The sequence below is a fragment of the Pomacea canaliculata genome, linkage group LG4 (genome assembly GCF_003073045.1).
Source record: "Pomacea canaliculata isolate SZHN2017 linkage group LG4, ASM307304v1, whole genome shotgun sequence".
Taxonomy (NCBI): domain Eukaryota; kingdom Metazoa; phylum Mollusca; class Gastropoda; order Architaenioglossa; family Ampullariidae; genus Pomacea; species Pomacea canaliculata.
This window is the reverse complement of record NC_037593.1, coordinates 33,536,004-33,553,976: the sequence shown is the minus strand read 5'-3', so window position 1 is coordinate 33,553,976 and position 17,973 is coordinate 33,536,004. Positions and strand designations below refer to the sequence as shown.

Genomic DNA, 17,973 nt, shown 5'->3' with positions numbered 1-17,973 from the left:
GGAGGCTTTCGGGCCTGGCCGTTGCTAGGGACGTCACTTGTACACCTTAGTGGGTCCCTCCAAAAGTTCCTTGTCTAGGCAAGGAACTTAGTTCACTGATTCCCGGTCTCTGTAACACATACAGCGAGACCATCCGTCTCGGCAGTTTCGTTGGGAATCCTAACTCACGGTTCACTCAGCCAGAGCGTGAGGTGAACTCTCGTCACTCCTTTGTTGCGAGAGGCACGGGAATTTTACTATAAGCGGGCACTGTCACATGCTCAGACACTCCCGCCAGCTACATGACTGTTATTCACCCTACCCCACTATCTGTCACACCACACATGTCCGCTACAGATCCACAAACCCATGTTATACAGCAAAAGAGATTGCAGAAGCATTGAACATTCATTATTCAAGCATTTATGACCACCTAAACAAGATGGGATACGTAAGCAGACTCGACATTTAAATTCCTCATGAACTCAAAAGATATTTGATGGCTTGTATAAACATCTGCAATATAATAAAGGGTATTTTTGAAATGCACAGTACCATGACCAAGATAGATCACACTTGCTGCGCAGACCAGTAATGAACAGATAGTGGACTGAGAGTTTTTGGAAGCGGTTGAGGTGATGAGTGGATTGTTTGAAACAAATGGTCTTGGTCCCAAAATGATGATTCACCTCAACTGATATCAAAAGCAGACATTCCTTAGAGGAAAGTTATGCTCTCGGTGTTGTGGGCTTTTATAGGTGCCACATTTCTTCAAGCTCCTACCTAGGAACTAAGCAATCAGTTTGAATGTGTACTGTCATCAGTTGAACAGCTTGAATGAATCTATCACCCAGAAACGTCCAGCATTTGTTAATCATAAAGGAGTCTTGTTCCATCACGACAATAAGAGACCACACACGTTTGATCACCAAAAAAAAAATACTGGCCCGACCTTGTGCTGTCAGACTTCCACTTGTTTCACTCTCTTTATAAGTCCTTTTGTGATATAGTGTTCATTTAATGAGGCTGTAAATCAACACCTTGTTCAGTTTTTTGCTAATAAAGGTCCTTTTGTGAACAAGAAATTATGAAGTTTTACTGAAAGATGGCAAAAGATTGTCGAATAAAAGGGGCAGTATATCATTGATTGATGTTTGTTCTTTACATAAATGCCTGCAGAAAAAGAGAAATTATGTCATGACTTTTCCGACAACCCGTCTAATCAAGTGACTTGGAAAAACTTGCGACATGAAATCGTGTTTGTACAAGTTAAGTGTCAGCGGCCCTATGCTCCTCGAGAAGTAACAAGGAATAAACTAAACTAACAAGTTAAGTGTCAAGAAGTCTTTCAGAAAATGCAGAATAATTCTCATCAAAAATCAAGACCTAAAGGGCCATATTTTACAAAAATTAATAGAAGTATAGCATTTTTAGTAGGAGAAAGAGGATGTAACAGATAAAGGTTTAAAAAGTGTGATGCTAGGATAATGGCGCTTTATACAGATGATGTCACGATTTAGCCGCGCAAGGGCTTCTGGGAATGCAACGTAGACAAATATATTCCCCACATGTACTACACCAGCGTTTGCATCGAATGCGTTGCTGTGCAGTTTATTGTTCAAAAAAACAAAACGTGAACGTGTAAAAATGCGGTTTTGATTTTTCACTTTGTTTACTGTGAAGCAGAACAGTAGTTGTAACCTATAATAATAATTACTATACAGATTTATTTACAATACTTTTCTGTCATATGCCCCTGAATGAATTGATAGGTTGACCATCAGTTTAACACCAAAAATTCTGTTCAGTCTGTTTTTGGCAAAAATACTCCCACATTTCTTTCTTTGGCCAATCTATGTGGTACATTAGCATTTCATTTGCTTTTAAATACATAAGCTACTTTGAAAATTTAACAAACAGCATCCAACAAAAACCATTTAGGAGGCAACACAACTGAGGCTTAGGGGGATAGTTCTGCTGAGAAGCATGAACTTTTTCAGTCTTTCATTAAAGCGTTCTACATGAATTCGTGCCTTGGCTACCCTCCTTGTATCCATCTCCTCTTCTGAAGACAGGCTAGCTCGCTTACCTAGAAATGCAGGGATTTTTATAGTAGCCAGTCTCGACAAAAGCAAATCCTACACTTTAAACCCTTTGTCCACAAGCAAAACATCTCCTTGTTCAATGTGTTGTAGAATGCCACATTTCTCAAATATATCAACATCACTAACACTACCCTCATACAGATCTGAGATAAAACCTGCAGCACCTTTATGGGTGACTGCAATCAGTCCTTTCATTGTGGTGTGGTGCTTGTAAGAGGAATACACATTGCCTTGCTACCCATAATACCTGGGTGTCTGACAAAAGAATTCTGTGCACTCTACAGAGCATCTGACATTTTTAAACTGTCTAAACACTCTTGGCAAAGATGTTTTAACTATATCTTTTGTTGGTAACATAGGGACATTCATAGACTTGAAGTGTAGGAACATAAACTGAATCCATGTGATAAAAATTTGCTCACTAACGATTCAGATGTGTCAAACATGCAGGCAATCATTTTCAGTGAAAGTCCTTTTCGCAGCCTCAGAAGTGTAATGAAAAGTTCCTCTTTTGGGGTAAAACGCCTAGATGGACCAGTTTTCTTCTCATTTGTCCCGTTGATAATGTGCAGTTTGGTCGCCACGTTGCACTGGAGCCTTCCTGTTACCTCCCTGTCGCTTTTGTGTTTCTTCGATCGTCTGTAAGCGATGCTACTGTTGGTTTGTCGCTCTCAGATGTTGGGCCTTTTCCACCAAGAAAATGCAGAGAGCAGACATATGTGTTCCTGGTTATTTTCTCCACATTTTGGAAATCAGATCGCCCACATAAAAACTGCCAGCGCTTTGCTTTCTCAGTCTTTAACAGTCTTGCCCTGTTGTCTTTCCCACTGGATCATTTTGTCACTGGTCTTACCAGGCTTTGGAAATGGAATAAAAAACGTCCCCTCCGGTAATCGCTCTGGATATCTGGAGTCCGATTTACATAAAGCTCAACAGCAGTGTTTGATTTCTCCTGTTTTCAGCATTGTTTCAGAGATTGATAGCAAAAATGTCGCTTTTCGTCAGTCGCCATAGCGTAAACAGAACAACGTGCAGTGTTTGTCTGCAAAGCAGTCCCATGATGCTCTGCTGCGTGACGTCACAATCTATTTTTAGTAACTCAAGAAAGCACTATTCACAAGACAAAAATCTCGTCAAACTTTTGTGAACGGCAGTTGCAGTTTTAATGTAAATGTAATTTAAGGTGTAGGTTATGGGCATGTGATCTAGTACAATTGGTTTTACTGTTTGGGACCTGTTAATTATTCTTTTACAGTCCACAAGAAGCCATTGAAGGAAGTGGAGATATCTGCAATATGCCAAGGGGCTCTGGAGGGGCTTGCATACTTGCATGACATGGGCAAGATCCACCGAGATATCAAGGCGGGCAACATTCTGCTGACAGAGGATGGCACTGTCAAATTGGGTGTGTGTTGCTACATCTTGCTTTCATGTATAGCTGTCATTGGTGGTTTTTTTTATTCAAATGCTGCACAGCTGATCTTTTTTCATGCTAATACTGCAGTTATTCACGTATTAGTGGATGTTCAATGTTTTTCTTTTTAATAAAGCTGTTTGGTTAGGGTGGAGGGTGATTTTTTTGTCTCTACATTTGTTTAGGTACATGTTTTTCAGAGGAGCTTACTAATAAAGCGTAAACCAAATTTTTAAGTTCTCGTTAAAAGTATTATTACCTGTTTTCCTGTCATCAATCCTTTTTTCTTAATTACTGTCTCATTTTTATCTATATACTTGCATGAGTCATTTGCTGTACTCTTCATTGCCCATTACAATTATATAATCCTCGAGAAAGTTCTTATATACATGCAGCTTTGTAAACTATTTGCCCTGTTGTCGTGATAAAGATGTTTTAACAGCAAAGACAGTAAAACCTTACTAAGACATTACCTATCACAACTCCCTCTTAGAAAATACCCAAAATATTTTGATATTTAAACGTCATTTGTTACTACATTGATCTTCCCAGCGGCCAGATCAGCCATTTATGTCTATTATGTTTTTCAAGGGAATCTTATTAAAAATTAAACATTTCAGAAGAGACAGTTTGTGCTTAATTGTAACATTTTGCAGACATTGAGCATTAACTTTTTGGTCTTGTGGTGTAAACCTATTTACTTGGTCTTTAGAATAAGGGTGGTCCAGTGGTGCAACGGTTAGCTCGATCCTGTTACCAATACAATGAAGGTTGGCTGTCCTGGGTTCAGCTCGTCTCAGGCATGCTGTTCTTTCTCTGTATGTGGCATCTGTGCGCAGGGCTGGCTGTGATATAGCCTTTGTTGCTGGCTCAGCATAAAACACCAATTCCCCCTGCTCTTTAGAATGCGTCACATGACATTTTCCATTGGTTACAATTTTGTATGCCAAAAACTATGGATGTATAAAGACTTTGATTTAAAATTTCTGAATTCAATAACACTTAACCCATGAAAATGGCAGATGAAGACGAAGATGGAGAAACTAATGTAGAAATCGACATTGAGACCATTTAGATACCTCTTTGCTGAATAACTGACAGAAATGTCACCAAAAATATGACTCTGCAGATTGCAGTTTTCATATTGACGTTCACAAATCTGAAATATTTTCCAGCTGCACAAAATTTTTATCCCACATCTGGTTGTGATTTTTTTTGTTTGTGTATAAGATAGAGAAACAGTATTTTGACAGTCCATCGGATATCCATAATTTTTATTTCAATCTTAAAATAACTAGTTTGTCATTTTGAACTTCAGTTAGAATTTTTTTGCCATTGGTGTCATTTGTTATGATTTTTTTCAAATTGAGCAATTTTGTATGCACCAGGATAGTAATATCGTGATGAAGATAACATGTGTTAGAGGTTAAAGTTTTGCTTTTTTTTTTTTTTTAAGGGAAACTGTTTGATTGAAATGATCTTATTCTTACAGAAAGAAATGAGGATCAAAATTGCATTGCATGGCGGTTGGGGGGGGGGGGGTGTACTTTTCATAAAGCAGGAAGAGATTTTTTTAAAACAAGGCTATAGAAATGAAAGCTCTATAGTCCTATCAGCTATCACAAAAAAGCTGTGAAGGTGGACTTGATTGGTTAGATATGGCCTTGAGGCTGTTGAGTAAAAACAAGGAACAAATTAGCAGTTACTGCATCCACCGTGTACTGCATCCACCGTAGCATTCTTCTCCCCTTCCCTCTATAAAAGTGAAAGAGAGGGGCAGATAAAGTCTTTTGTATTGTGTGTATGTAATACCTTTATTGTCTGTCAGCTGTTTCTTAATTCAGGTAACTGTTACAGAAGATGTTTTGTTGCAAGATAAGTGATATTTAATATTCAGCAACTATAGATACTTTGTATTTAAGTATATTGTGGTTGATTTGTAGTGGCTGAAGATGTCTGGACTCCTCAGTTGCAACCAATATGGCAAGTTGTGCTGATTCAGCTGTATGAACCAGTATGGTAGTAGGTTACATATTGCAAGTGTTATGAAATGGACAGTTGGGTACAATTATCTAATTGATATGGAACGAGTTAATGAGATTTGAATTGTATAATTATCAGAACAGATAATGCAGAAGATCTGCATGTTTTGCAGCGGACTTTGGGTCAGCTTCACTGGCAAGTCCAGCAAATTCATTTGTAGGAACTCCATACTGGATGGCCCCTGAGGTTATTCTGGCCATGGATGAAGGACAATATGATGGCAAGGCTGATGTGTGGTCTCTAGGCATCACTTGTATAGAGTTAGGTAGGTCTTTTGATGGTATTGATGAGGATCAAATCAGGTGAGTAGTATATAAATTCTGTCACTTCTCTATCATTGTCACATCTCAAGCACAGCATGCAGTCAGTAAACACTGTCACTTTTCTATCATTGATAGTCCACATCATGCAGAATTCTACATATTGTACGAGGGAAAAGGCAACTGCAATATGTTAAGAAGTGATCCAGCAGACATTCACCTTTTAAACATTAAACCTTAACCATATAGTTGTGACTCTATGCCAGTTTTTAGTTGCTAATTTAAACATTACTATGTGTAGAGCAGTAGTTGAACATTGGTATGCAAAAAACTTGAAGTCTCTTTGCAAGTTTCAGTCACAAAAGTGGTCAATGTGCATATAGAAAAATTGGATAAATAACTGAACTCAGAGAATTGGGGAAGGGAGCATAGTGCAAAGTAGTCATCCCTTGACCGGCACCTGTTGTTGGCAGGGGATGGACCACATGGATAGAGGCGGCAGCTAACAGGCCGCCACCCTTGTCTATTGTGGGCGATAGCAGGTCCTGTAAAGGATGACCAGTCCAGTCTTTGACCTTCGTGTCAGCTCTTCCTCTGACCACCTCCTGGTGTCCACTATCCTTGAAGATGGGGTGTTGTGCCAGGTCACATGGCCAAAGAAGACCAGCTTACGTCGCTTGACTGTTGAAAGTTGAGGTTCCTGGTGTTCTATGAGTGTGGCCATCTTGTTTCGTACAAAGTACATGTAGTTCTATATTCTTTGTATGAGATCCAGAGCAGTCTCTTCAGGCACTTGTTCGCAAATGCCTGGATTCATATGGCTATTCCAGATCCTGTCTGTAGTTGCTTGAAGTGCACCACAGCTGTGATCGAGTGGGAAGATCAGGGATTCGCTTGTGGGTTGGGGTTAGAAATATGATGTGATATTTTTGTCCAGAGATGTGATTTACATGTAATATATACGTGTGTTTTGTGAGAGAGAGGGCATTTTTAACTCCCTAGTCGTGTCGTACTTAAGAAGCTAGCTGTCCTCAAAACATGTTGCATTTTATAATAAGTATAAAAGTCACTGTGAAATACTGTGAAACAATAGCTTCATCATCTTCAAGCCACGATTACCTAAAATCTATTATTTGTTTCATTTTTAGTTACATGCATTGTTAAAAACTGCTTTTGAACTATCAACACATAACTGTACTTCACATCCAAGAGTAGAATATTCTAGATCTAATTATAGATAACCATTTACAACATTTTTTTTTTTTGAGCTGATTAAGACTTTTATCTGTATTATAATCACATTGTCTATAATTTTCTTTATAATTTTTATAATGTTTATAATTTTCTAATTGTCTTTCATTATCAACCTTTAATAAACAATTCAAGTCTCATCTTGGCTCTGAATTGTAAATATTACAGCTTGTTGTTTTGTTGTTTTTTTTTGGGTGGGGGGGGGGGGCTTTTTTTAACCTTACACATGAGATGTATTTCAAAAGATGTAATCTAAGAGAATTGATTTCTGCTGTTGAATTTACCTGGTTGTTCTCATTAAGTTTAAACAAAGTGTTAAACCTTTAAGTACAGCCACAAAATCCTAGCAAATGTGATCATCCTTAATGGAATTGTTACGTACTATCGCAATCATATTAAACTTATGTAATATGAAAATGAGTTATTCAGAGGGAGAGGTATGATGCTTAACTGTTTATCTATTGGGGGCTGGAGAAAGAAATGTTTTCAGTGTCATCTTTGTTCAGCATGTTAATTGTGTGATAGAATGTTGCTACCTTCACATATCATCCAATTGAACTTTATTTTGTTACAGCGGAGCGAAAGCCACCTCTTTTTAACATGAATGCAATGAGTGCTCTTTATCACATCGCACAAAATGATTCTCCGTCGTTGTCCGGAGGCGAGTGGTCAGATGAATTTCACAACTTTGTAAATGACTGTCTATGCAAGGTTGTAGTAGAGCGGCCATCAGCTGCCAAATGTCTGCAGGTATTTTTTCCATACTTTTTTTTTTAATAAGGTAGCTAGTTTGTGGAGGCAGTATTGATGAGTATTAATTTCATTTTATTAAACATTTTGATTAATTAATAATTTCATATTGACTGTGCTGTCACTATCAGCAGACCCATCTAACCCAGAATTCAACAGTAGCATCCAAAATATTTATTTTTCTGACATTTAGCCTTTTATCAGTTATCAGCACAAACCACATTTTCTCAGCCCCTAGAGTCACTGTTATTAGTTTTTCTGTTCCATCTCCTCTGACCTCCCCATCAACTTGTCACAACCACATGCAGACATTCGTTCTCAGTCACTTCACAACAAAAAACACCCAACAGATTTTGTTAGGGTTTTCCTGCCCAGCATAATTCTCAAATAATATATTCAAAATATGTTAATAGATTGCAGCTTCGTTAATTCACTGTAAAGGGGCATAAATGTGCAAAGAGATTTCTGAGTCATCTATACTATGATTGGAGTTTTTTACCCCCCCCGTAGCTCATGAAGTCCTTGTCCATGCTACTTTAATCTCATACTTTTCCATAGCTTAATTTAGTTATCTGCCTCTTTAAATTCATTTTTGTATTGTTTATTTGGATTTTATGAAAGATTTCCTCCTGTTACCGTGAAGTAGAGAAATTGACGTATTTGACATTTTTGTCCACTGTTTCCATAAGGCAGTTCTACAGGTTTTTATCTTGATAATTGTTGAATTACTGTTTACAAAAGTTTTCGTACTGTTTTTCAACTTGTGATGTCTGTATGTTGATGCTTATTTATGCTTGCAATTTTAAGTGTTACAAATGATAATATTCATCATGAATTTTAGAAAGATTAACATTCTTAAAGGGCAACACGAGTGCTGAGTGAAAAATCACTGGAAATATAGCATAAAACATCGCAAAAACATATTCTGGTGGTATTTTATGACAAGGAGGCATGAGAAATATTGTATCAATGTTTTTCTCTTAATGACTCCTGGATTTGTTGAGAAAATGGGAAGTAACAAAATGGAATATTTCTAAAAATTGCATCATCTGCATGAGCTGAATTAGACAAAGAAGGATGCCAGCCTCACTAATAGCAAATAGACCAGGACACAGTGTGCTGCTGCTGAACATTCTCTTGGACACTGAGATGAAGTTCCTAAAGATGATGACTACAAATGCCAGTGGATTAACTTTGTCCAGAGATCTGTATAATTCTGCTTTGTTCAAACGTGCCATGCAAACTTCATCCATTCACCGTATTCCAGAATTTGCTCAAAATGTTTCAAAAGCAGTTGTTTTCTAGTCACTAATACACTGCAGGCAAGTCTTGAACTTGAAATAAAACAAAAATATCTTTCTACAGCAATACCAACTATACACAAGCACAATCTGTAAAAAATCAACTAAAATTTTCAGTAAAAAGCTTGAACAAAGATCAAGCACCAAATATGCTAAATCAATGTTTTCTGCACTGCTCTGGTCAACAAGTAACATGATGCAGTCTCAGACATCATTATATACTCATATTTTGGGAATTATTATTTTAAAATAAACAGTTTTAAAGAAAAAATGTTGTTCTTGTGTTGCCCATTAATACCAGCTGTACTTGAAAAACAAGTATTCTGTATTCTGCCCTTCATGCTGAAAGTGTTGTCTGAACAGTTGTACCATTTGATCATCTTACAGCATCCTTTTGTGCGAAAGACTCGTCGAGTGAGTGTCCTTATGGAACTCATCATTAGGACACGGGATGCTGTACGAAAACTAGACAACTTGCAATACCGGCGTATGAAAAAGCTGATTATGAATGGGAGTGCTGCCTCTGAGGATGCCCTTCTAGAAGGTCTTCCTATCTCACCTCAGCCAGCCAGTCCTGGCTCTGGAGGTACTTTGTTTGGCAATAAAGAGCATTTGACTAGGTCAAGCTTTACTTAGCATTAACCAGAGCTTACCAGAATTAAGCAAAAAACTAAGCTCGGCAGTTAATGTGTAGCAGTCATTAGCTTGTCAAAGCCGTTAATATTAGTATGAAGTGTGTTGATGTCAGGCTTTATAGTGTGGCATTCTTTCTGTACAATAAAATTTGTTTGCAGTTTATCTAGACTGCATCTTAAAATAAACTTGTCATTTTGTGTTGGGTTAGACAAAAAATACCCAACAAAACTGACCGTATGGGGTTTGGGTTACTAGATACCTTATGGTTTCTTGCTTGTGGCAAAATTTTTGGAACCTAACAGAGACCTATTTTGATATTTTTTAGCTTAATTAGAAAATTTAATGATCACCACCTTAGCTTCAACATGCAGGAATATATATCTATTCTAAAACACTTCTGACGATAGGTTGGTCAGTTTTTCAAAATTAGTAGGAAACTAGTAGGAGCTGGTTGAATAGGTCATTAATATATAAACTTGTGAAAAAGTTTGCTAATGTAGGAATGTAGCTACTGCAGAGGTTCATTTGGCACTAATAACACTTAAGCATTTTCTTTTTCTCAGTTGCTTGTATCTTTATCTGAACCAAGCAATGTATTCAAAGTGTCAGGAGGTTAAAACAAGTGGACGTAAACCCATTAACAATCAGGTACTCATGTTTTCAGTGGTTAAAGTCAACCATGCAAAACTGTTGTCATGTGGCAGCATGGGTTTTCTTGTATAAATCATGTGTCCATGTTGACCCAGTTATTTCAGAGTGATTTGATGTTGAACTATCATTAACATGCAACTTCCCCTTTCATCATGGGAGGTACTGATGAGTTGAAGGATATGCATACTTCATGTTTCAGTGCACAGTAGTAATTTTAAAACACCACATATCTTACAAGGGGAGCAGTTGAAATTGTATTTGCCGAAGGCTACTAGTTAAGGTGACCAGACGCCCCGCATTAGGCAGGACAGTCCCACTTTTGACCTCGTGTCCCACCTGCTCATCAGGCGGGATGCCCAATGCCCGCTTTCTGGCAAGTCCATCAAATGTCCCGGTTGTCTTTAAAAATCTGATTACCGTATGCTGATTCGCATCTGGCAAAGGTCAGAGGAAAGGCCCCCCACAGCGCCCCCTCCCCACTTTTTTCGGCGTTCTTTGACGGTGACGACACCATCATCGGCACATGTCCCACTTTCACCCCCGAAACGTCTGGTCACCTTACTACTAGTATTTCAAAAAAACATTCAAGGCAATTGTGCTGCAGGTGTTGCTGATGAGGAAATCTCTGTTGATGACACATCGTCACAGGACGATGAGCAGCTTGACTCCAAATCAGGCTCACTGGCCTCACAGCATTCAACCACAGCATCTTCGCAGGCCAGCCTATCTTCTCTCAATGCTGCTCCAATGCCAGAGGACTTCCAGTTGCCTGCACCTCTAGTCCGTGACCGCAGTGTAAGTATTCTTTTGAACACCTACACATGCATGCTACTTTTTAAAATTAAAATAATTTAAATTGTTAATTATTTCTAATAGTAAGCAAGTGACGCACATATACATGCATGCACAGCACACACATTCAGTGTAGACTGCTTGGGCATAAAGAATCTATGTGCTGACTGCAAGCTTGCTGAGGAGAACAGTTATAAAAATCCTACACTTGTAGTTGTGACCATTGAGCTCATTACATTGTTTAAGACTACCTCAGTCATAAGCCTTGGGAAGAGACAACTTTACAGCTGACAATTTGAACATAAGAAATGTAAGATACATTTAACACAAGACCAGAAAGAGCTATACAGGTAGAACAAGCACAAAAGATCAGTAACATTATACAAGTCAGAACTCGGCCCAAAAAAATCTATAATAGTATACAAGACAAATCTCGCACAAAAAGATGCGTAACAGTATAGGAGAGAGAACTCGCACTAAAGGGATTTTTTTTTAAAAGCAGTTTGTGTTGTCTTTGATGTAAAAAAAATTACCACCAAAATAGAACAAAAATCAGTAGAATGGTGCAACAGAAACTTCATAACTCCTTTGTAAAATGGTGTCCTAGCATGTTTTATATATATTTATATACAAAAAACGGTGTCCTAATATGTTTAACATATTTGTATATATGAAATAAAATCTGTCCATTCAGGTCAAGTAAAACATGAAAAGTCAGTTATTTTTAAAAAGGATTTCCACTCTCTGGAGTAGGCTGCATTGGTATAAATTAAATCAAATCAAAATGAAGAACAAATCATGAAAAGTCGGGAAATTAGCTGAATATTATATTTTGCTTATAATTTTATGCATTGAAGTCTTTATTTCTAATTGAATATGTATGTTTGAAATAAACTGGAACATAACTTAAGTATAACCATAGATATGCGTGATAAAAATGAGTTAGATGACAGAGGCTATCCAATTGAGCTACTGTAGATCTGGACTCTGCCGACGTATTTATTGAGCTCTTTCTTGACTGCTTATTGATTAAGAGCAGTTTCACGTGCGTTTTATGAGACTGAGGAGACATTCAGAAAAGTGAGTTACAGAAATAGGTGCTTGAACAGAAATATTTGGTATGGATCCTATGGTAGTGGACCTGAACAGGGTGTATGGATATCTAGTGGAAAAACCTTTGGTGCCCTAGCAGCTGCTTCCTCAATATAGCAGGGCTTCTGCTTACGCAAAAAATTGCGTACAGTACGCATTAAAAGTTCGGAGGACCCCTTCAGTTTTCGTCAATGGGCAAATTTCAAATTTGGGCAAAGAACAGGGACCCCTTAAAAATCTGAAGAAGGGGTTCCTGGGACCCCAAAGAATTTAGCCTTAGCAGAAGCCCTGATATAGTATGGCCAGGCACACTGACCTACAGTCGAACCCCAGCTGTCACTATTGGCTCCACATGCCATACCCTAGCATTCTGTCTCAGCTGACTGACTAAAGACAGTGAAGGAGTTATGCCATGACATCACTTGGCAGAAGTCTTCCTTGATGAAGTTAAGGTCCAGGATTGAAGTATCTGAAGAGAAGCTAAAGGGCTGTCGTATTGTGTTGGAAGAGTGTGCCTCCAATCAGTAGGTTGTTTTCTTCACAAAAGTCTGCCAGTTGTCATTGATGGTTCCAATTCCATACTTGCCCATGACATGCTCCCTGCAGGTGTTGTCACTTCCCACCTTGGCATTGAGGTCGCCGACGATGAGCAACATATCGTGGGCTGGAATGCTTTCTGAGGCTGCCTGGAGCTGATCGTAAAAAGCATCCTTGTCTTCTGCCTCGGAGTCTTCTGTTGGTGCATAGCAAGCTAGCACTGTCAGCTTGGTGTACTTGGAATGGAATCTTGCTCTCAAAAGCCTGGGTCTATAAGGCTTCCATTCCAGCAGTGCCTTTTCAGTTTTCTTGTTAAGGAGTAGAGCCACTCCTTCAGAGTGCTGAGCGTCTGATCTTCCTGAGAACAAGATGGTATGTCCTGACGCTAGTCTCCTCTTTCCAGTGCCGGTCCATCTGACCTCACTGACTCCCAGGATGTCCAAGTTGTAGTTGTCAAACTCCTTGACTAGTTGGAGCATCCTGCCAGTCTGGTACAAGGTCTAGACGCTCCAGCACCCCACCCTCAACTTTTGCCTTGGCTTCAGTAAATCCGCTGTCGGGGCGCCAGCTCCCTCTTGGGTTTGGCTGTCGTCCGTCATAAGTCCAGTCTCCTGGCGTGCTTCATTACCTTCGCCATCCATAACGAATATTCTGGTATTGGTTTCTGTACATCTGTTGGTTTTTTTTACATGGTGGGGTTGTTAGCCTTACCACAAACTACTTTACCTCTAGGTGAGGGGTCCACCTTTCTTGCCTCTTAAGACATGACTGGCTGGATGGCAGGGACCCTATTCTCACAATGCTCGCTAGGCAAGCATACCCCGGGGTTCCACAGGGGCAAGTAACCTCTTAGATAATGCCTTATGTTGTCCAACCATCTTGCCAGGTAGGGGTGGTGCTGCAGATCTGAGCAGCAGGGGAAAGCAGAGTTACAGCTTGCACACCAACTACAACAACAGCCCTCAGGATCATGCAGTGAAATGGAGGAGGCATTGGGATGCAGAGCTACAGTCCTTCCTAAGATACAACAAGATTGACGTCATCTTTATCCAAACATCACAACTCACTAAAGCTCACAGGTTCTTCATCCAAGGCAAGCCAAATCAACCTGCAACCAACAGTCCTAACCCTCATTAGATATGGCATCCTGGCAGTGTTTGTTCTTGAAGGGAATATTAATGGCTTCATTCCAGGATGGGAAATTTTCCATAATTGATTGAAGGGGCTTCATAAGGTCTACACCTGCAGGAGATAAATGGGACATAAGACAACTGTCCCTGATGAAGAGACTTTCTGGAATCAAGTATGCAGCCAGAGGCACTATCCTCAGCAGCTCTACACTCATGAATGAGCACAGCTCTGACGCCTGGGCCATGGCTGTTAAAAGCAACACCAGCTTGCTGGAGAAAGTGCTAAGTGCAGGCATGTTAATTATCGCAGGTGGCAATTTTAAACTATTTTTCAGTAATTTATAGCTGCACCAAGGCTTCTCTGATGCGAAAGTACTAACATTCAGATTTGGGTGCAACTTGTTTTGGTGCCCGTGTTTCTTTAAGCATCGAGTTGGAATGCATAGAATAGAAAAAATACTTCCCATTCAAGCTGCTTTATTCTTAATTTTATATTATGAAATTTTTCATTGGTTTGAAAAATACCTGGTGGGATGTTATCTCCTCAGTGTCATTACACATAACAGACATCCAGTTAAAAAGCACAAATAGGATTCAGCTGCACCACACCAGCATATAGGTATGGTGCCAAGTGACCTCGTGCTACATATGCAAAACTAAAGGAGAAGGTCCCCTATTTTGCGTGGTTATGACAAGGGTTTGCAGAAGATGTAGTGGCTGTTGTCTTTTGGCTCCTACGTTTCAGATTGCTGTCTTTAACGCTTGTTTTAAAACAAAAGTATAAGGCAAGAAAGTGGATTCTAACTATTGGCCTTTGTTGCTGGTATAAATATTTCTGAGCTTGGCCTGTCTTTACTGTGACAGCCCCCGCTCTCCGTACAGCTGCACAACATGATACAGGTAAATGCATGCATGCATGCTGGCAATTTCTTCTTTGTTGATACCAGATGTTGTGGCTTCTCATCACCCACAGGCTTATTTGCAGAGCTAAGTTATACATGCAAAGTATCTTCTCATGATACAAAAGAGTGTGCGTATGTGCATGTGGGGTGCATGCATTCTTCTCTGTGAGAGAGAAGAAATCACATTGCCCTCAAGATACCTACTTAGAGCTGCAGAATCAGTGCAAAATTAACGTCCAGACATCAAAATTTGTTTATGGCTTAAGTGTATAAAGAAAATTGGTATTTAATCTAAGAGTTTGACATCTAACAATATGTGAACAGAATCCACACATACCTGTGCATAACCTTCAGTGCATATAATGAATTTGACAGTTTGTCAGTTTGTGCTGTTTGAGTTTCTAGTTCTTGACATTCTAAGTTCATCGTCATGGGGAATGTGCTAAGCAAACAGCAGTGCCTTTGTTGATTTAAAAAAAAAAAATTAAAGTGTGAGCTTGTTGGGCAGCAAGTTTTAGATACTCAGGGTAGTAAAACTAAAGGAATAATGTCTGAAAGATTTGAGATTAGTATTGGAGGGGGGGGGGATCTTCATAAAACCAGTGTACATAAGATCACAAAATATTGACCAGTAATATTGTATGAAACAGTGGAAAATAAGTATCACTGGAGCTAATTTACTGTTGTGAACAAGTTACCAAAGCAAATGAGAAGTCAGAGTAGTCAGCGGTTCTCAACCTTTTACTTATGATGCCCAATCCTGATGAACAAAGGTACGTGCGTGCACCCCCCTTAGCCAGCAATGTAAACTAATTTCACTAATACCGGTATAAGAAACCATTTGAGAACCGCGGGAGTAGGTGTTAGTAAATCAAACCACTGAGTTTGCACATTTACTTAGCGGAGTATTTAATGGAGAACAATAAATTCAAGCCACAAAACAGTAAATAAAAAGATTTTTTTCTAATATTGGAGCTCACCATCAGATAAATGAAGAGACTTGTATTCTTACGTAGCGCTCTTTCACGCACGTGTGCTCACTCTCTCTTGTTTTTTAAAAAAGTACTTAAGTGCTGTGCCGAGTGACAAGATCAAACCATGCTACTTTATACTTTCTTTGGTTTGTTGTTTTACTAATGTTTGTGTCAGTTCAGTCAAAATATGAGTGAATATGGTTCCTCCTCCTTGATCTTATTCGCCCCCGGTGGAGCATAGGGCCGCAAAGTGAATATAGTTAGGGTGTCTAAATCACAACATATGACAATTTCAAGATGTGCTTCAATGATACATAGAACTTGGCAGTCCAAAGTTTTCTTGATGATTTGCTGCCTTTGTCTCTTCATTGAGAGAGTAGAGGAGATCCTGTTGGTGCTCATTTGGTTTGAATCAAAAATAAAACTCTAACTTGGACTAATTTTTGCACTGATCTTGTGTTGCTCATATTTTCTTATCTAACTGCACTGCCCTTATGTCACTCTGATTTTGTTATCTTAATTTGGACATTTTTTTAATGTTGCTCTTATTTTCTTATTCGATTTTGGACATTAGTTTTGACATTTACCTTATGTCACTCTTATTCATCACTCTTCATCTGCAGACACTCTCATGCATACACAAATACATGTGTGCATGTACTAAAAAAAAAATTGTAAAGTGTAAATATACAAATTAACGTATGAATTGATCACGGTGAAACTTTATTACGAAAAATTACTTCAAATAGCTTGCAGGTTTAACAGCAAACTTAGTAATGAAAGTTTAGGATCCTTAAAATTTTTTGGAACTGCTTGTAGGAAGTTGATGGAAAGTTTATGACAAGTGGATGATTAATGATGAATAAGTAAAGGTGTATACAGTGGGAATTGAAAAAGTGCTATATCTGTATCATTATTTCAAAAGTCAAGCATTATGTCTGTATGTCTATTTTATTTCAGAGTAAATAATCTTTGTGATCATTATCTATTGGTGCATCATAAATTGGATGGACTTTTGTTATTTTAAAGTGTTTATTTACTTGTTGCTTAATTGTGCTTAATACTAATAGTTGTCATATTTTGTCACTCAGAAGCAGTATTTTTGTATGGACAGATAGGGGTGTGTGACTGAATGTAATGACTTGTGCAGAGTTAAGTGAGCCTTAATGTGTGTCACTTTTGTGAGTTCTCATTTAATATTCTTTGCTAAGAATGATCTTGACTTGCTGTATTATTTTCAAGACAAAGAGCACTCATGGTAAATTTCAAGGAAATTACATTTTCAAAAATTGCATTTCCAAAAGAATAAAAATTGGGGTATAGGTTTATGCAAAATGTATGAGCATTGCGATGTCTAGTTTTGAAGGCTGTGAATTTTAGTGGCCATACAAGGTGTAGAATTAAATAAACTTGATAATGTAAAACAACATTTGTGTGCGAAATAGGCTTGAAAACAGTGAAAAATCACTAGCTGTCTTTATGTGCCGTTGTCTTGCATTGATTTTAAAAAGAAAGGTACATCTAGAAAAATTCAGATGTTCCCGTGTTAAGGGATGTAACTCCATTTAAATATGGTTAAACAATGGAATTTTGTCCCTTTTTTGTTTACATAGTTTTGGAGCAAAAATGATTGATGCACGTACTTGTGCATATCAGATTGCACTCCTGTATTCTCAAGAGATGGAATGAGTTAAGAATATTGCATATGCTAGATGTCCATTAGATGGTACATTCTACAAGATGGTCAGTGCCACTGTATTGTTGTACCCACTATTTGGCATGCAGTGTGTAATGCAGTTGAGGTGCAGCTCTCTCATCTGTGTTACCTGGTTAGTTATATGCACTATACTGTTAAACCCTATTTAGATATAATAGTTGATGGTCTGTGTTGTAGAGCAAAGTGTCTAGTGTTCAGCACATGGTTTTGGCTATTATATCTTATGTGGAGTGTTTTGTACTGTATTGTCTGTTTCCCTCCATGGTCTAAGGATTGGCCATCCATCTCGCCACGCAGTGGTTCCTACAGCCCACACTCCTGGAAAGTGCAGGTATTGGCCATGCTTTCCCATGTCTCCTTCTCTTGCCTTGGTTATGATCCTTCTAGACATCTTGTTGGTATAGTGCATGTTTCTCATCCCTTCAGTGTATGAAAGTGC

At 38.6% G+C, this 17,973-nt stretch overlaps 1 protein-coding gene across 5 annotated transcripts in view; it reads left to right on the top strand.

The window, feature by feature from the left end:
* The window catches only part of LOC112561994 (serine/threonine-protein kinase TAO1-like), a 49,735-nt gene that overhangs the window by 12,970 nt on the left and 18,792 nt on the right, over positions 1–17,973 (top strand). For 2 of the 5 annotated variants that reach the window (XM_025234899.1, XM_025234900.1), the window contains 7 exons: positions 3,340–3,489; positions 5,654–5,806; positions 7,627–7,802; positions 9,491–9,689; positions 10,995–11,185; positions 14,806–14,841; positions 17,806–17,865. In XM_025234899.1, the coding sequence (XP_025090684.1) occupies positions 3,340–3,489; positions 5,654–5,806; positions 7,627–7,802; positions 9,491–9,689; positions 10,995–11,185; positions 14,806–14,841; positions 17,806–17,865 (965 nt within the window). The remainder of the gene's footprint in view (positions 1–3,339; positions 3,490–5,653; positions 5,807–7,626; positions 7,803–9,490; positions 9,690–10,994; positions 11,186–14,805; positions 14,842–17,805; positions 17,866–17,973) is intronic. The other 3 variants (XM_025234901.1, XM_025234902.1, XM_025234903.1) reach the window with 3 other exon arrangements.